We start from the raw sequence: 17,034 nt of genomic DNA, 5'->3' as shown, positions 1-17,034 counted from the left end.
TTGTCTTTGGAGATACAGTTGGATAGTGGTGAAAGAAAGCTTATCTGTCTTGTTCATATTACTATTTAGTTTACATTGTATGAGTATTTTGTGCTTTATTCCAAGAAGCTTTGCACATGTGTCAAAATAGTTACTTCTTATCTGTGACGGATGTGTTCTGGGATCTTCACTGAAGACCTGAAACTTACTATTGAAACTCAAATATATTGTTTAATTGTGTTTCTAAATGCCAGGCAGTATAGCTACACATTACCAGAGTTACTCTCCCCTTCCATGTTTTATGCCCTGAAAGATATTATAGATCATTATTAACCTTGTGCTTTGAGGTAACTAATAAGTAACTCAAAAATTACCTGAACAGGAACACAACTATACAGCTGATGACTGAGATGCCTACTAAGTAACTAAAGAGCAGGTGATACATATGGTGCGGTTATACTAGACAGGAGAATAATTCACATTCTGGGGAGAAAGAGTACAGCAGACTGAAGTGTCATCAAGATACTCCAAATTATAGCTATTTAAAACTTATGAATTATTTATTTCTAGAATTTTACATTAACACTTTTGGATGTTGGTGGTTGGCCATGAATAATTAAAACTTTGCAAAACAAAGCATGGATGCAGGGTGTGGCTACAGTGTTTCATTTCACTCTTGTAGCCATTTCATATAGTAGTTAAGGAAAGTATTTTATTCATTAACAATGCAAATTACATAGTTGGCTTATTCTAGGTTGTAATACTATTGAGGATCGAATTCTGACTTAAACTCAATGATTCTGAACTACAGTCACACTGTTTCCATCATGGAGGCTACAGAACAGCCCTTCTGTTTAAGGGGGGAAGGTACAAAATACTGTGTCAATATTTGAGGCTGCTTTCATGTTTTGTGAGGAAAGTACAGTATATTTGTGTGGTTAGGCACTGAAAGCTGGTTTGAATGGAATATGTTACTGAGTGTATTGGACTAATTAACCACCCTAAACCCTTCCAATTCTGAAAGTCTGATTAAGTGTTTGTTGTTTTTTTTTATTTAATATATTTCAAAATATTACTTCAAAGGTAGTATTTTTAAGTTTAAAATCTTACCCTAAGTTAGCAGTTAGGAGATGTTTTGTAATAGTCTAATGTAATTACTAAATTGTTGTGTTTAATGTATGTTAAAACTATTCTTTTGCTTCATTGTTGGCATGGTAATTTTAAGCAGGAAACATTTTTCCTTCATGGATGACTGTAGGTAAATCTCAGCTCAAGTGTTCTTTCAGTGATTGTAAATTCAGAGATCATTGACAGTCTGTTAGGTCCCAGGGACTAAGCACTTTCCAATTGTGATGGCTTTCTGTTACAGAATTCTTACTCAATGGAGCTTAGTTAGCAATTAAATCTAATGGTTTTTAACTTTTTCCTATTTGCGTCATGTTCCCAACATTTAAATTAGTCCTAATATTTAGAAAGGCCTTTCTCCAACTCCCCATGAATAAATTAACTCCAAACTGTGAGAAGCAAAAGCTGAGTTGACTGCTTCTCATCTGCCACAGAAGCAAATTATCTGGGTCCAAATGATTACACTTGCAAATACCTTCAACTGTACCACTATATATAAGCATACCTGTGTGTGTGCATGTGTGTGCATGTGAGTGTGTTTTGTGTGTGTCTCTATGTGTATACATACATGAATGAATGTGTTTGCATGTGTGTGTGTGTGCATGCATGTATGTATATGTGTGTATACATACATGAGTGAATGTGTTGGTGTGTGCATGTGTGTGCATACATTGTGTGTGTGTGTGTGTGTGTGTGTACATACATGAGTGAATGTGTTGGCATGTGTGTGTGTGTATGCTTGCCTGTGCCAGCATGTGCACACACATAGTGTAAGAATGGAGGTAAGAGGACAGCTTGTGTGGTCATTCTTTCCACCATATGGGCCCTAGGGATTGAATTAGGTTTCAAGCAATGGCTTTTACCTGCTGAGGCACATCACCGAGCCTCATTATCTTCTTTAATGTAGGCTTCTTCTTAAGTTGAATAAATCCTTTGTGAACAAGGAGCCATTTCTTTCTGTTCTCATACATGATTTCATTGTGAATTTTTGTCCCTCTGACCTTTTCTTTTCTGGTTCATTTTGATTATTGTTTTTGTTTTGGTATTTGCCATTTTGATTGTTGCTATGAATCCTGTTCAGAAAGTGTTCAGGAGACACTGACCCTTTTATGGTGTTAGAGATCCAGTTTTGTTTGTTGGCTAACTTCTCTGGGATGTTTCATATATATAAAGCAGAATACTGAAAAAGATTAAAGATTGTGGAAGAACTACCTTGTATAATCTATCTATCTATCTATCTATCTATCTATCTATCTATCTCTCTATCTATCTATCTATCTATCTATCTATCTATCTATCTATCTATCTGCATGCACACATGTGTATGTATGCATCTGTTTATAAGGTATATATATATGTTAATATATACATTAAGCAAGTAATATACATATACATTAAACAAGTAATAAACCAAACATATCTAGTAAGTGGCCCCTGAGGTCCATTTCTCATGTTGTATTTTGAATCCCTCTGATCTCAGTCTTCCGAGAGCCCCGCCCTTGTCTACGCCTATCCCATGTTGTATTTTGAATACCTCTGATCTCAGTCTTCCGAGAGCCCCACACTTGTCTATGCCTATCCCATGGCATGCTCTATCTTCACATCTCTTCCAGTTCCAACTTTGTTCATTATCATTTTTGGGCCTTAAGGACTTGCACTAAAAAAAAAAAAAATCCTAGCTATCCTCTCGGTGAAATTTAGGGAAGCAGGGAGAGTTCTGAGAAGTCATTTTACCATCTTTCCACAGAAATCCTAACTCTTTTTATAGCCTTTTCTGATGTTAGCTGATATTTTTTATTTTTCTTAAAATTTCAGAGCGAACAGAAAATTCCTGGTAGATATTTGAGATACAGTGGAAAGAGAAATTTTAAAATTTCATCCGCCAACAATTTTGGTTTTTTTTTTTTAAGGAAATTAAGTGAGATCTTATCTGCTCAAAGACCTCATCTGAAGTGCTCTGTGGTTAGAGAGGCTTCCCACACTTGGGGGAACAGGAATAGATCTTCTGGTCTTACGATGGGCCTGTTCTCGGTCTGGTCGGTTTCATCGCGGCCTCTGCTGACATGGCTCTGTGCAAGGGTTCTTCCACATGAGCCAGCTGAACATGCTACAACCCTCAGCTTCACAAAGACAGCCAAGGAACCTTTAGACAGCTTGAGCTATTGCAGGCTCAGTTCAGAATCCCTGCAGCTCTGCTTTCATGGTCTGTCAGTTGTTCTTCCAACCATCAACAGGCTCCCATTTTCTTGCCCCTTTATTTTGACACATAACAAGAGGCTTTCTCCATATCAAAGAAAGTTCACTTTTCTTTTTGGTTGATTTAGGCATTACATAGGACCCTGAAGTCTTGGCATTATGAGACTAGGGGTGATTGTGACAGTAATGACACAGTTGATGGAAGTCTAGCTTTAATATCTCAGCTAAAACATTGGATAATGTGAGGAGGGGAAGGTGAAAGGCTTGCAGTTGGTACAAGACACACCAAGACCAAGTTCTCATCACAAAGGAGATGTATTTTCCCCAGATGGACAAAAGTCAGGAAGTAAGAGACAAAGACAGGAGACAGAGGACTAGAAATAAGAAGGAACAAGGGAGAAAGGGAAGGATTATTTGCCACAGAGAGACAAAGGACTGCCTCTGGATATAGAGGAGGCAGGCATGGCCCATAGGCAAATGGCAGTTTATAAAGGGATTGTGTTAGGATGAGTTGGATTGTTTTGATTGGGCATGTTTTAGGTAAGCTGGAGGGAGATTTTATTGCTAAACTTTGAAAGCTGGACCTTGGTAGCCAGCCTTGGGAGGAGGAGATGACCAAATAAGAGAATAGAACTTGGTGGCTAGCTTTAGGAATGTAGTCTAATGGGTTTGCAAGGGGAAGAGGGAAGGGTGAAGGGCAGTATCTCTCAGTGCTATGTTTGCTATGCTCAGGCCTGCTAGAGATCTTCAGCAGACAGCAGTGGAAAAGTCTGCAGAAATTAACACTCAACATTCATTAAAGAAAATTGTTAGAGTGATAGGCATCCCCCTATCCTAAAGCAACACAGGGAAGATGCGGACAGATAAGCCATCAAAACGATAACCATTGTGGCAGGAAAATGTGCTGTCTACTATGATCATAAAGGGCTTTCAGGTCATATGAGAATTCTCACTGGAACTGTGAGCTTTGGAAAGTCACCAGACTGTAAGACAGGAGCATCAGCCAGAAGCCAGCACTTAGAGGGTCAAGCATGTTTGCTTGGGAGATTGAGAGGCTTCAAAATGGAGAGTCAAGTAGATGTTTAAGTAAGGGTTCAGGTTTTCAAACTGCTATTGATTGATTTTTAATTATGTGCATGGTGGCAAGGGAGAATGTATACACACATACATGTAGGTACCTGTGGCTGGCAGCCAAATGGTGTCAGAAGTAATTTTGAGCCCCAAGATGTGGGTGCTGAGAACTGCACTTAGATCTTCAAAAAGTATACATTCTTAACCACTGTGTCATCTCTCAAGTTCTAAGGATGCATTCTGGGGAAATGGGTGCAGAGACTGGTATGCACTTCTCTGTGCTTAGTGTAGGAAATCCCATACTTTTCTGGATTTAGTACAACAAAACTCAAGTCCCAATTTGTCTAGACTTCACTGGTTGTGAAAACATTGAATTTCCCACGTTCTGTCATACTATTAGGTCCTAGATTCAAGTGGTGTTTGATTATCCTACCCGAGTTTCTTGAGACAGGGACAAAATAAATAACACACTATTCCAAGGGATACTGAAGAGATCATCTGACCCGGCTTGCAATCTGATGATGCTAAGAGTGGTGAGAGAAAGGGAGAAGATGAGGCCAGTAGTAGTCACTCTAGCTTGGTTGGTAGAACACTTCACTGTAGCACCTCCCCAGGGAGATTAAATCGTTCTGTGTGAATTCCATCAGAATTCGCCCTTTCTCCTCTGAAGAGTCCAAGCCCGTCACGACCCAGTTGCTCCTTCATCATGACAGCAAGCTCTCACAAGTCTGTAACGTTGATTGGTTTGAAATTTGGATCTGAAAGGTATCCGTATATAGCCGTCACTTTGACAGAATGTTTTGATGGTACAATTAGGTAGAAATATGTAGCAATCCCCATGCAGTAGGGTGGGCACAAGAGTTAGTACATGTATTGTTTAGATTATTCTTAGAATTTTAAGGATTGTCTCCAAGAAATTGTGCTTTTATTTTTACATTAATGCTTCATGACCCCTGACAGCTTGCTGGAGTTTGTTCTTGAAACTTGTCAAAAATACATAAATTTCAAGCTACTATTCTTGTGAAATAAATTGTAAATGATGCTATTTAGAAAAGGCCATGGGAAAAATAAAAGTCAGTGAATTCACATAAAAAATTAAACTAGATTTGATATTTATGTTTTTTATACTTCCAAGATGGCTCATAACATTCCTTGATTCTTTTCCAAAACAGTTTGATTGTGCAAGCCACAGACAGAGGGGTGCCCAAGCTTTCTGATACAACTCTGGTCAAGATACAGGTGATTGATATAAACGACAATGCCCCGGTCTTTCTCCCCTCAGAAGCAGTAGAAATTGCAGAAAGTAAGTGTGACAATTTGGAATTAACTTTTGATTAACTTACATATTTATCATTATTTTTAACAGCAGGAGTTATATTAAGTATTAGTTCTCAACAGCCATGCAAGCCAGATAATGTTATCTTCATTTTATTGAATAAATTATGGATGGTCTTAAGAGAAATATCAGGAGATTTAAATCCTAACACTTGGATTTGCATTCAGATGGGCTGGAGGCTGAGTCCCTAGCCTCCAACTGTTAATTCATATAGTGCGCTTATGTGCAGATATTTTTTAAACACTAAATGTACTCCAGGTAGAAGCACATGTTGTTGCTGTAATAATCATTTGGCTTTTCTGAGCATTGAGTCTGTCCGATTCATGCTTCGTTGATCTTTGCAGGACACTAATGATGATAGTGAAGTTAATTTGATTATGTACAGAGTCATCACTTTCCTCTAGTATAACCCACATTACTGGTAGAAGCTAAAAAATTATTGTTTTAGTGGTGGACTATTTGGGGCATTTACTACACAATGATTTCATAGTCTGAGAACCTAAAGTTGTCCCATGGTGAATAACTACACCTAAATCCAACCTATCACCCTATAGATAAGGTTGAAAACAGTGGTTACCTTTGTTTCTTTCCTCTCTCTTTTATTACCAAATTTATCCTGAAACATTTTGAACATTTATTTTACTGTCTTCACTTTCCAAACAAAGTATACCAACTCCTTTCCATAGAAATTTCTCCACATGAGGATGCCTGTAAATATGACTTTATAAACAAATCATATTTCAGGTTTATCTCTCACTTTCAATATTTCCATTTGCTTTGATGGATTTTGTGCTGTTTCTACGCACCTGAATTGGTATGAAAATACATCAGTACAACCAGTGTGAATATATCACAAGAATGAAGTGTATAAGCCAAAATCTATTGAATAGGATAAAGTGTGATTGGTATTCACCAAAAATTCCTCCCCAGCCTTGAAGACTGAAAATTACAAATTCCATACACAGTAGAATAATTCTGAATATCTTGGCAGATACTTTCCACCACCACCATATTAGACCCTTAGAAATAAAGTCCACTTTCACAGGTGGGTTCGGCAGAGATCACAGGAGACACTGAGCATGTCATTTGTTCTGTGGTTTGGGTCTTTCTTTCTCTCTTTCTTTCTCTCTCTCTCTCTCTCTCTCTCTCTCTCTCTCTCTCTCTTTCTTTCTTTCTTTCTTTTTGATGAGTAAAATTAGAGATTTACTCCCTTTACTAGCACTGTGTATACTTTGTTTTCCCATAGCCTTGGTAATTTTAGTTTTGAGAAACAAACTTAAGAGAAGAAAGCAATATCTATGTCACTATCAAATAATTTTATGAAATTAAACACTAAGCAGTTAAGTACTAAATTGTACATCTATACACAAATATTTTCTTTCTGTTCTGGCCTGTTTTCAAAGTTAATTATTTGTATTAATGTGCTTAGTAATGTCTTTTTCTCCTCTATACCCCTGTGAGTGTTGACTCAGACATAGAAACTGTAACTGCAGGAGAGTACTCAGGATGTTTTTTTTTTGTTCTGGAGTTATGGTGTAAGCATATGGTGGAAAACTGTAATATAAAACTGAAGCATAGCCTACTTCCTCAATTTTCTACTCTGTGGTAGATTTTCACTTTTATTGTACTTACAAATTCTTCTGTGTTTTGATTTAGCCCAATAATGAGCTTTAGATGAGAAATCATGCCAGAAAAAAGAAAATCATTTTAGATTTAAAGTGAAAATACTTGGGCTGAACGACTGAAGAAATGTCTTTTGATGATGAATTTTAATGGGAGCTGACACTGGTCATGATGATTGCAGATTCTTTGCCTGGTGGAATTGTGGCTCGGGTATCCATCCATGATGCAGATCTGAATCCAGCTTTCACCTTCAGTCTTGTCAAAGAAAGCAATTCTGGAGCCAAGTTCGCTATCAGTCAGGACACTGGAGTGGTGGTGCTGGTGCAAACACTGGATTTTGAAGAAGTTACCAAATATGAGCTCATCATCCGCGTTTCTGATTCAGTGCACCACACAGAGGGTTCCCTCATCATCCGTGTGCTGGATGTCAATGATAACCCACCAGTTTTTACTCAAGATTTCTACCAGGTAAAGAGATGGAAAAACTAGAAAGAACAAGGGGTGGGGCTAAGAGATGGCTCAGAAGTGAAGATTCCTGGCAGCTGTTCTTGAGGATCTGGTTTGATTCCCAGCATGCACATGGGAATTCACAGGCATCTGTAACTCCAAATCCACAGGATATGCTAACCTCTCCTGGCCCCCACAAACATCAGGCATGTACATGAGGTACAGACAGACAGGCAGGCTAGAAAAAAAGCTCATATGTTTAAAATAAAATAACTAACAGTAGCGAGTGAAGTCAGCCCTCCATCACTGATAGGCTGGTCTAGGCTAGCAGCATTCACTGCTGTTCATCCTGAGTTAATGTTGCAGTCTTATCTAGCATATTGTAGACCAGAAGTCATCTGGAATTATGGGGCTCCTTTATTTATGTTTGCTGAGTATGGGAACCATCAGACCTTTGTATTTTCTCGTGTGTGTGTGCGTGTGTGTGTGTGTGTGTGTGTGTGTGTGTGTGTGTGTGTGTGTTGTGCGTGTATGTAAAGATTCCAGTTGTTCACAACAATTGAAACTTGTCCAGTATTTGAAAAGCCACAAGGGAGGAGAACTAGTTTGCATTATCTGACCATGCTTTGGACAGATTATTTTTTTTTTAATACATGGATTAACATTTTGCACAAACAGATTGTGAGTGGATCTAGTGCAGAATTTAGATTATAGGGCAGAGTGTAAGTTTACAGAAGTCAGAGCAGTGACCACAGCCTACTGAGGTCTCAGAAATGAATCCCAATTCTCTTCAATGGAAGACGATTAACAGGAGGACTTAACCTAAGTAACAATTCTCCATAAAGCCTCACTTGAGTGATGTAATTAATACCTTTGGCATAAAATTAGCCACTATACTACCTTCTGTCATTCAGATGTAATCTAGAAAGAAAATGCCTACTAGTAAAAACCAAGATTGAATAACATTAAAACTGTTTTCTAAATCCAGGAACTGTTAACATTTCAGTTTATGAACTCTAAACATCAGCATGTCTGTCTTCCTTAGGATTTTATTGCTGTGAAGAGAAACCATAACCATAACTTTTATAAGAGAAATCATTTAACTTGGGATGGTCCTTCAGGTTCAGAGGTTTAGTCCATTATTGCCATGGCAGGAAACATGACAGCTGGACATGGCGATGGGGAAGGAGCCGAGAGCTCTACATCTGGAGCAGCAAGCCACAGAAGGACAGAGTGACATTGGGCCAGACTTGAGTTTCTGAAACCCCAAAAGCCATCTCAAGTGGCACACTTCCTTCAACAAGGACATACATATGCTGGCAAGGCCACCTCTCCCAATAGTGTCACTTTCTATGAGCCTATCTGGGTCACTTTCATTCAAACCACCACCCTCCACTCCCTGGCTCCATGGGCTTGTAGCCATGTCTTAATGCAAAAGTGCTTCAGCCCAACTTCCAACTTCCCCATAGTCCATCAGTCTCAACCCCGTTTGAAATTCCAAAGTCTAAAGTCTCTTCTGAGTCACATGGCAATCTCTCAACTGTAATTTCCTATAAGATAAAAATAAGAAAGCAGATCATACATACTTCCAAAATATAGTATCACATGATAGACATTACTGTCCCAGAAGAGGGGAGAGGGAACACAGTGAGGAAACCCTGTACCAAAGCAAGACTGAAACCACCTGGACAAACTCCAGACTCTGTGTCTTTATACCTGATGTCAAATCACTTTTCAGATCTCCAGCTCCTTTCAGCTTTGTTGACTAAAACACACTTCTCTCTCTTGAGCTGGTTCCACTCCTGTTAGCAGCTTTCTATGGTAGGTATCCCATGACTCTGGCATCTCCAGCATCTTGGAATCTCCAGGCTTCACCTTCACAGCTTCAAGCATCTCTGAACCTACATGCAGTGACAACCCTGACACATGCCTGGCCTCAGTGGCTTTCCTTAGTTGTAGAGGAAGATTCTATACTCCTTTCTTGCATCCTTGACTTTAGAGCCAAAACCATGTGGCTGAAGGCTGCCAAGTTGTGCTGCTTGCTCTAGCATGAACATAGCCCTCTTGTTCAAACACATTGTCACTACCTTTTGTTTTCCATGGTAGTTTCCTGTGTCTTAGCTTGGCTGTTCTAGAACTTGATCTGTAGACCAAGCTGTTCTGAAACTCAGAGATCTACCTGCATCTGTTTCCAGAGTGCTGGGATTAATGTTGTGGCTCTGAGCTTTTCTTCTTAACTTCCTTTGTACACGTTGGAAGCTGAGCTGGGTGCTTTGGTCATCACTTTCTTTACTCCAACTACCTAATTTCAATTTCCTTCATCTGTTTACTATTCCTGGTGCGTCTGTTCTGCTCAAACTAGACATTTTTTATTTTTCTTTTCTCAACTTGATCCTTTTCATTTTAGATCTGCATAAGACTGGCCACTAATAACTACATAACATCCTCAATACTAAGCTTTTTTGAAATGGCCTCTGCCAAAGCTGTTAATCCATGTCTCTTCAGTTTACCCTCAGGTGATATTTTGGACAAGGTCGGAAAGCAGCCACATTCTTCACCAAAATATCACAAGAATGGTCTTTCTGGCCACACACTAGTATTCTTTCCCTCTGAAAACTCTTGAGCCAGGCTCCTACAGTTCAAATCACCCTCAGCATCATAGTCTTCCATGCTTGTACTGGCATGTCCCATTAAGCCATGATATAAACATTCAACTGCTTTTCTAACTCAAAGTTCCAAAGTCCACATTTTTCCGAACAAAAGCACAGTCAGGCCTATCATAGCAATTCCCCAGTCTCTGGTACTAACTTCTGTCTTAATTGAGTTTTATTGCTGTGAAGAGATACCATGACCAAAACAATTTTTATAAAGAAAAAAAATTTAGTTGGAGCTGATCTACAGGTTCAGAGCACAGGTAGACATGATGCTGGAGACGGAGCTGAGAGTTCTCCATGTGGATCAACAGGTAGCAGAAGAGGAGAGTGACAGTGGGCCAGGCTTGAGCTTCTGAAACATACAGTCCGCCTCCAACCACACACTGCCTCCAACAAGGCCACTCCTACTCCAACAAGGCCAGATCTCCCAATAGTGCCATTCCCTATGAGCCTAAGGGGGCCATATTCATTCAAACCACTACAAGGCCTACCAAAGGCAGACTGGGTAGTTTCTCCAGTCAAAATTAATGACATGGTATCAGGTTCTGCCTGTGCTCCTGAAAATTACTTATTTGCAAGCATGATGCCTTTATCCTCTTTTACCCTCAGGCTACCGTTCCTGAACTCATACCTAGAGGGTACTTGGTGCTGACCCTGTCTGCCACAGACTTAGAAAGCAGTGGAGACATTTCTTACAAGATCCTTTCCGCTCCTGAGGGATTCGCCATTGACCCCAGGAATGGTGAGTTACACTGGCTGTCGTGTATCACAGGTACAGAAACATGGAGTCAACAGCTTTGAACGCTCCTAGCACAGTCCTCGGCCCCTCCTGCCAATCCCTGCAGTTATAGGCACTGCTTTCTTAGTTATCTAAAGTAGAAAATGGCAGTAGTGCATCTTCAACATCTCAGTGGCAAGACAGCAAAGGGTGTAGGTTAAATGCTACTCAACGCTAAGAAGGGCAGAGACACTCTCTACTGGTATACTGATGCCCAAATTCATGTGTCCAACCAATAGAATTTAGTTGTTCTGTGACTCAACAAGAATCAAAATAATGTCAAAAAGATCAACCCATTCCTCAGGATTTTGTAGGATTAGAGTGTGGAAGCTCTCAGCTTAGTGTAAAAAAAAAAGTGCCATACATTCAGTAAAGACAAGAATGATCAAAAAGGGAAAACACTTCTGCATAAGATTGCATACTTCTGCTTTATGTGGCATCTTCCAGGCCCTTAGTATTTTTATCAGAGAGGACAGCTGTGTGTGCAATGTACCCCAGACAGGCAACTGCTCACTCAAACACTTCGGCTGAGTACAAGGGATACTAACAGTAAATGAACATGGAATGCTGAACTTACTAAAGAGAGATGCTCAGCCACATGGTGTCCTGGCAGGACACCCTCCAGAAAAGATAGGTCCCCATCCCACCAGCTCTACTCATTACAGCATCACTTTCAAGTTAACTGTAGAATTATCTGAAAGATGACTTTAGGCCCAAAGTATCAGAAGCAGACTCATTGGTTGCTTGGAATGAGAGAAATAAGAAACGCTGTATAACTTGTGGGTATGTAACTGAAACGTAAGTGCTTTAGGAGCTTTGCTGCCCTTCATGATTTTGTCTTTCAAGCTTTTCTTCTCATCTCACAGGATTCCAGACACTGATAACTCCTGTCCTGCATCAGCCGATAACAGTGTGTGGCATTCAACCCCCTGAGCACTTAAATCTTAGCAGTACTTTTGCCTGATAGGCGTGGTATGGAAACATTGCCTCAGAGTGTTGATTAGAATGTTTCAAATTAGTCAGTCTAGTTCACGGTGTGGCTGTAATTGAAATGTGATAATAAAACCTCACCAGTGGTTCAACATTTATTTTTAGTGACCGCACTTAAAACACTTTAATAATAAGGCCATTGTATACACACTTATAAAAGACATATATTTCCGTGCTTACCACAGCAAGAGATACCTAATGTATTTAATCATTAAGGAAAAAGATGCCACTTGCTGAATTAACTCATGAGCTTATCTCTAAAATTAAACACTCTCCATTCTCATTTTCACTGCTTTTATTTAGATAGAGTGATTTCCAGAGTAAACACCCCCCCGTGTGTGTGTGTGTGTGTGTGTGTGTGTGTGTGTGTGTGTGTGTAAGTTGGGGGGCACAGGGAGGTACCAGGCACACACACTTTACCACTAGAATGACTGAATACCCAAGCAATTTAATTTCTGTTTGAGAGAGCGTCTCATTCTCCTCCCATTGCACATCTCTAGCTCTCAATCCTCCTGCCTCAACCTCCCAAATGCAAAAATGATAATCAGGCACTACCCTGCCCAGCTCAGAACAGTTACCTTCTGCTAGATCATCTCTCCACATATGTTTATAGATAATGGAATAAAATGAAACTATATAAGACAAAAATGTACTTTCTTTTAAAAACATGAATGAAACAACTTACTATACAAAAATAAAATTCAGGAAAAAATGTAGCAAAGGCAGACCCAAGCAACACATGTAAATGGAGACTGTGAAGAATATTTCTGAAGCTTTTGTATAAACATAATAATTTAGAAATCTATTTGGACTTCTTGTTGGCTGTAACTTAAAACATCCAGCAAAGAGCGAAGCACACTTGCATGTTCAGTAAGCATTTGCTAGCGAAACAGATCACAAACATTTAGTTCACAGCACTCACACCCTGTCTTAATTTTCAGGCACAGTATTTACTACCGATTCTGTATCACTTCTGGAAAAAATGCCAACATTTCAGTTTCTTGTCGAAGCCAGTGATGGTGGAATTCCCTCCCTGAGCACTCTTACATTAGTGGAGATAGAAATACAAGATGTGAACAACTATGCCCCTGAGTTTACAGCGGGGTGCTATAATCTTAGCTTGAGTGAAGATGCCCCCATCGGAAGCACCCTTATGACGTTTTCAACTATCGACCATGACTACTCTTTTGAAAACACACACACGGAGTATTCTATCATCAGTGGCAATTTACACAACTACTTCCACATCGAAACCAGCCTCCTGGGTTCAGAATATCCCCACCAGCAGAGTGGTGCTCTTGTGTTGCTTCATACTTTGGACAGAGAAGTTAGTGCCTGCCACAAGCTTGTCATTCTTGCGTCTGACCACGGTTGCCCTCCACTGAGTTCCACAACTGTCATAGCAATAGAAGTTCTTGATATCAATGACAACGCACCCACTTTCAGCAGTCGGAGGTACCATGCCCATGTCAAGGAAAGCACCCCGGTAGGGAGTCACATCACCATGGTGTCGGCAGACGACCATGACACAGGTTCACATGCAGAAATCATCTATGGCATAATCTCTGGAAATGAAAAAGAACATTTTTACTTAGAAGACAGAACTGGGGTTCTTTATTTGGTGAAACCTCTGGATTATGAGGAAACAATAGCATTCACATTAACCATTCAAGCTGCAGATGAAGAGGAAAAACATGTCTCTTTTGCTGCTGTACATATCAGCGTGTTAGATGACAATGACCACTCACCTCAGTTCCTGTCCTCTACCTTGGCCTGTGTCACTCCTGAAAACCTGCCTCCTCTCTCCATCATATGTTCTGTGCATGCTATAGATTTTGATGCTGGGCCTTATGGAGAAGTGACTTACTCTATTTTGTCACCCTGCCTTGTCACGCATGGGATGCATCCTTATCAGGATCTCTTTGTCATCGATCCTTTGACCGGGGACATTCACACTGAGCAAATACTTGACTATGAAAGTGTTAGCGAGTACTGCTTCCTGGTTCAGGCCAAAGACAGAGGTGGTGCCTCAGCTTCCCTAGAGGTTTGGGTGGAAGTTGAAGGGATAGATGAGTTTGAACCTATTTTTACTCAAGATCAATATTTTTTCAGTCTCCCTGAGAAGGGTCAAGGACAGCAGCTGATTGGCAGAGTGGAAGCCTCAGACGCAGATGCCGGTGTGGATGGGGTGGTTCTTTACTCTCTTAGAACTCCATCCACTGTCCTCTCAGTAAACAAAACAAATGGCAACATTTATTGGGTTAGAGCTCCTCTCCTAATAAGCAGTCAGTTCAACATAGAAGACACTCTGGAAGTGAAAATAATGGCTCACAGCCCCAAGCCCGGCTCCAAGTCCACATCCTGCAGTGTGTTTGTGAACATCTCTTTGCCTGCTGAAGGACACCATAGAACAGTACTGGTTCACAGTTTCTCCATCAGCCTCGTGGTCTCCTTGTTAGTGTTCTTCTCGCTTGTCTGCACTCTAATTGTACTGATTTTAAGGCATAAGCAAAAAGACCCACTACACAGCTATGAGGAGAAGAAGACCTCATCATCCCCAGATGTTGATCCTATACTGATTAGGGCTGCAAGCGAGTTCAAGGTTGGGCAGGAGACTGCAGAGTGCAGGGGTGTGACAGGGTCTAGTGGAGCCATGCCTGCTGAATGGTTGAACTTAATGAGTGTCATGGAGAAGGACATTATCCACCTATTCAGGCACTCAAACTGCAGTGGCCACTGCTCTGTGGATGGAGAAACTGCAGAAGATAAAGAAATCCAGAGGATAAATGAGAATCCTTATAGAAAGGACACAGATTCTGCCCTGAGTGACCGGGGTTCCAGGGTGCCAGACTCGGGCATCCCTAGGGACTCTGACCAGCTTTCTTGCCTGTCAGGAGAGACAGATGTGATGACTAGTTCTGAGGTAATAGAAGCCAGCCACATCTTTGAGGGAGAAGTTGGAGAGGAAGGCTGTGACAAAATCTATGTTCAAAAGAATGCATTTTTCCCAAGAAGAGAGGCAGCAGCAAGTGTCTTAGCTGAGAGCAGGAAAGAATCCTTCACTTCAGGCAATCAGGAAGGAGGGTATGCAGTTCCTTCCACTCAGACAACCTCTGATGATGATGTCCGAGGCAGCTATGCTTGCGATTACTTCCTCAGTTGGGAACCCAAATTTCAACATCTTGCCTCAGTGTTTAATGATATTGCCAGACTAAAGGATGAACATTTGCAGGAGCCTGGCATTCCAAAAGACACGTCTTTTGTTTTCCCACCCCCTTTGATAACAGCAGTAGCGCAGCCTGGGATTAAGGCTGTTCCCCCACGAATGCCAGCCATCACCCTCGGCCAGGTTCTTCAGAAATTCCCCCGGTCTCCCCTTCCCTACCATGGTGGATCTCTGCTAGAAGCCATGACTCCCAACTTCTCTCCGTCTCTTTCCCTATTGACAATGCAGACTCCTGCTAGGTCACCAGTGTTGCCAGATGGAGAATCTATAGGGACACTCATACACGGCACATGCCATGACATAAAAGCTGAAGACAAAGTTCAAATATAGACTGACTGTGGTGCTGATCCCCTGTTCGCCCACCTCTCAGCTCAGACATGAAAAGACACAAGCAAGTCCAGAAGGATGGGTTCATTCTTACCCAACGGCAGGAGAGCTCATGTAGCCGGCTTGTTTTTTTAAACTTGTCCATTTCAGTTTCTCAAAACTCTTCCAGCTTTAATGAGAAGTTATTTCCTCTTCTAGATTTTTTTTTTAAGTTACTCTCAGGACTCATGTGTGTGGACATTAACTAGTATGTTTTATTATTCCTGTTTCTTTGATGTTTATGAATAACCATCAGAAATCGTGACTGGAATTTTTTCATGACGCTATGCTAATATAGCCCAAAATGCATTCTTGCTTGAATGAAGCAGAAAGCATGTTCTTGACGTAAGGCTAAGATGGACAGGATAATGCTTAGGCAGCTAAGCATGTTACCAACATGTTACTGCTGCCTTCTCTGCAAATGATGACCCCTCTGGTGCTCTGTCCAGATAAAAAACCTTCAAAGATTAATTTATAGAAATCACTTCATTTTATTTTCTTCTAGGCATAGTAACTTTGAGTATGAGATAATTTATCTACTCAATGTCCATTTTTAAAGTTTGTGTAGATAAAATTATGTGACTAGCTAATTATAAATTTCATAGAGTATTTTAGCAGTATATTTTTAAAGGAAGTTTTTCTTTTATATATATATATATATGAAAGTTTCTACTATTGAAGTTAAGGGTGGGTGTTAGAAGTCTTCCTTCCATTTATTGTTCTCCTGTAGTCTGTCCTTGCTTGGAACAGTTTCACAATGAGGTGTAAAGAATTCTGCTTTACATAGTCCTTGTTTCAGAAACATGGTCATGGTGTCTGGTGCTCACATGAAGTGTTACAGCACTTTCTCTGATGAACCAAAAGGGCATCAGAGACACTTTACTGGATCAAGAGGATGATTGCATCCTGAAGATGATGGTCAACCGGTCATCCTGGTGTGAGGGCAGCATAGAGACCACAGCCAGATTTAGGATCACCTTCTAGGAATTCCATTGTGAAATATCTAATGCATCTGGGTATTTTTTCTCAGCAGATAAGACAGACTTCTGCTCTGTAACCAGCTCTTTTAGTTTCTCCCCATGTATCCTACCTGTGGAATTACATGAAATAATTTCACTTCACTTATAAACATTACAGGTGCAGTTTGATATCAAGTTTAGTAGGTCAGCAATTTGATGACTCCCTATACTGATAGAATAATATATGACTATCTCCTCTTGTTGACTCAGATTGAGAGCATGGG

General features: G+C 40.4%; 1 protein-coding gene across 1 annotated transcript in view; it reads left to right on the top strand.

Moving 5' to 3' along the window:
* The window catches only part of Dchs2 (dachsous cadherin-related 2), a 203,670-nt gene extending 187,184 nt beyond the window's left edge, over positions 1 to 16,486 (top strand). Inside the window, exons 17-20 of the mRNA XM_028789503.1 lie at positions 5,544 to 5,674; positions 7,512 to 7,798; positions 11,041 to 11,173; positions 13,141 to 16,486. Coding sequence (XP_028645336.1) covers positions 5,544 to 5,674; positions 7,512 to 7,798; positions 11,041 to 11,173; positions 13,141 to 15,755 — 3,166 coding nt within the window. The 3' untranslated portion in view covers positions 15,756 to 16,486. The remainder of the gene's footprint in view (positions 1 to 5,543; positions 5,675 to 7,511; positions 7,799 to 11,040; positions 11,174 to 13,140) is intronic.
* Positions 16,487 to 17,034: the final 548 nt, after the last annotated feature.

This window comes from Grammomys surdaster, unplaced genomic scaffold (genome assembly GCF_004785775.1).
Source record: "Grammomys surdaster isolate TR1022 unplaced genomic scaffold, NIH_TR_1.0 125834, whole genome shotgun sequence".
NCBI classification, from domain to species: domain Eukaryota; kingdom Metazoa; phylum Chordata; class Mammalia; order Rodentia; family Muridae; genus Grammomys; species Grammomys surdaster.
The sequence above is the reverse complement of the archived record's forward strand: the minus strand, read 5'-3'. Positions and strand labels throughout refer to the sequence as shown.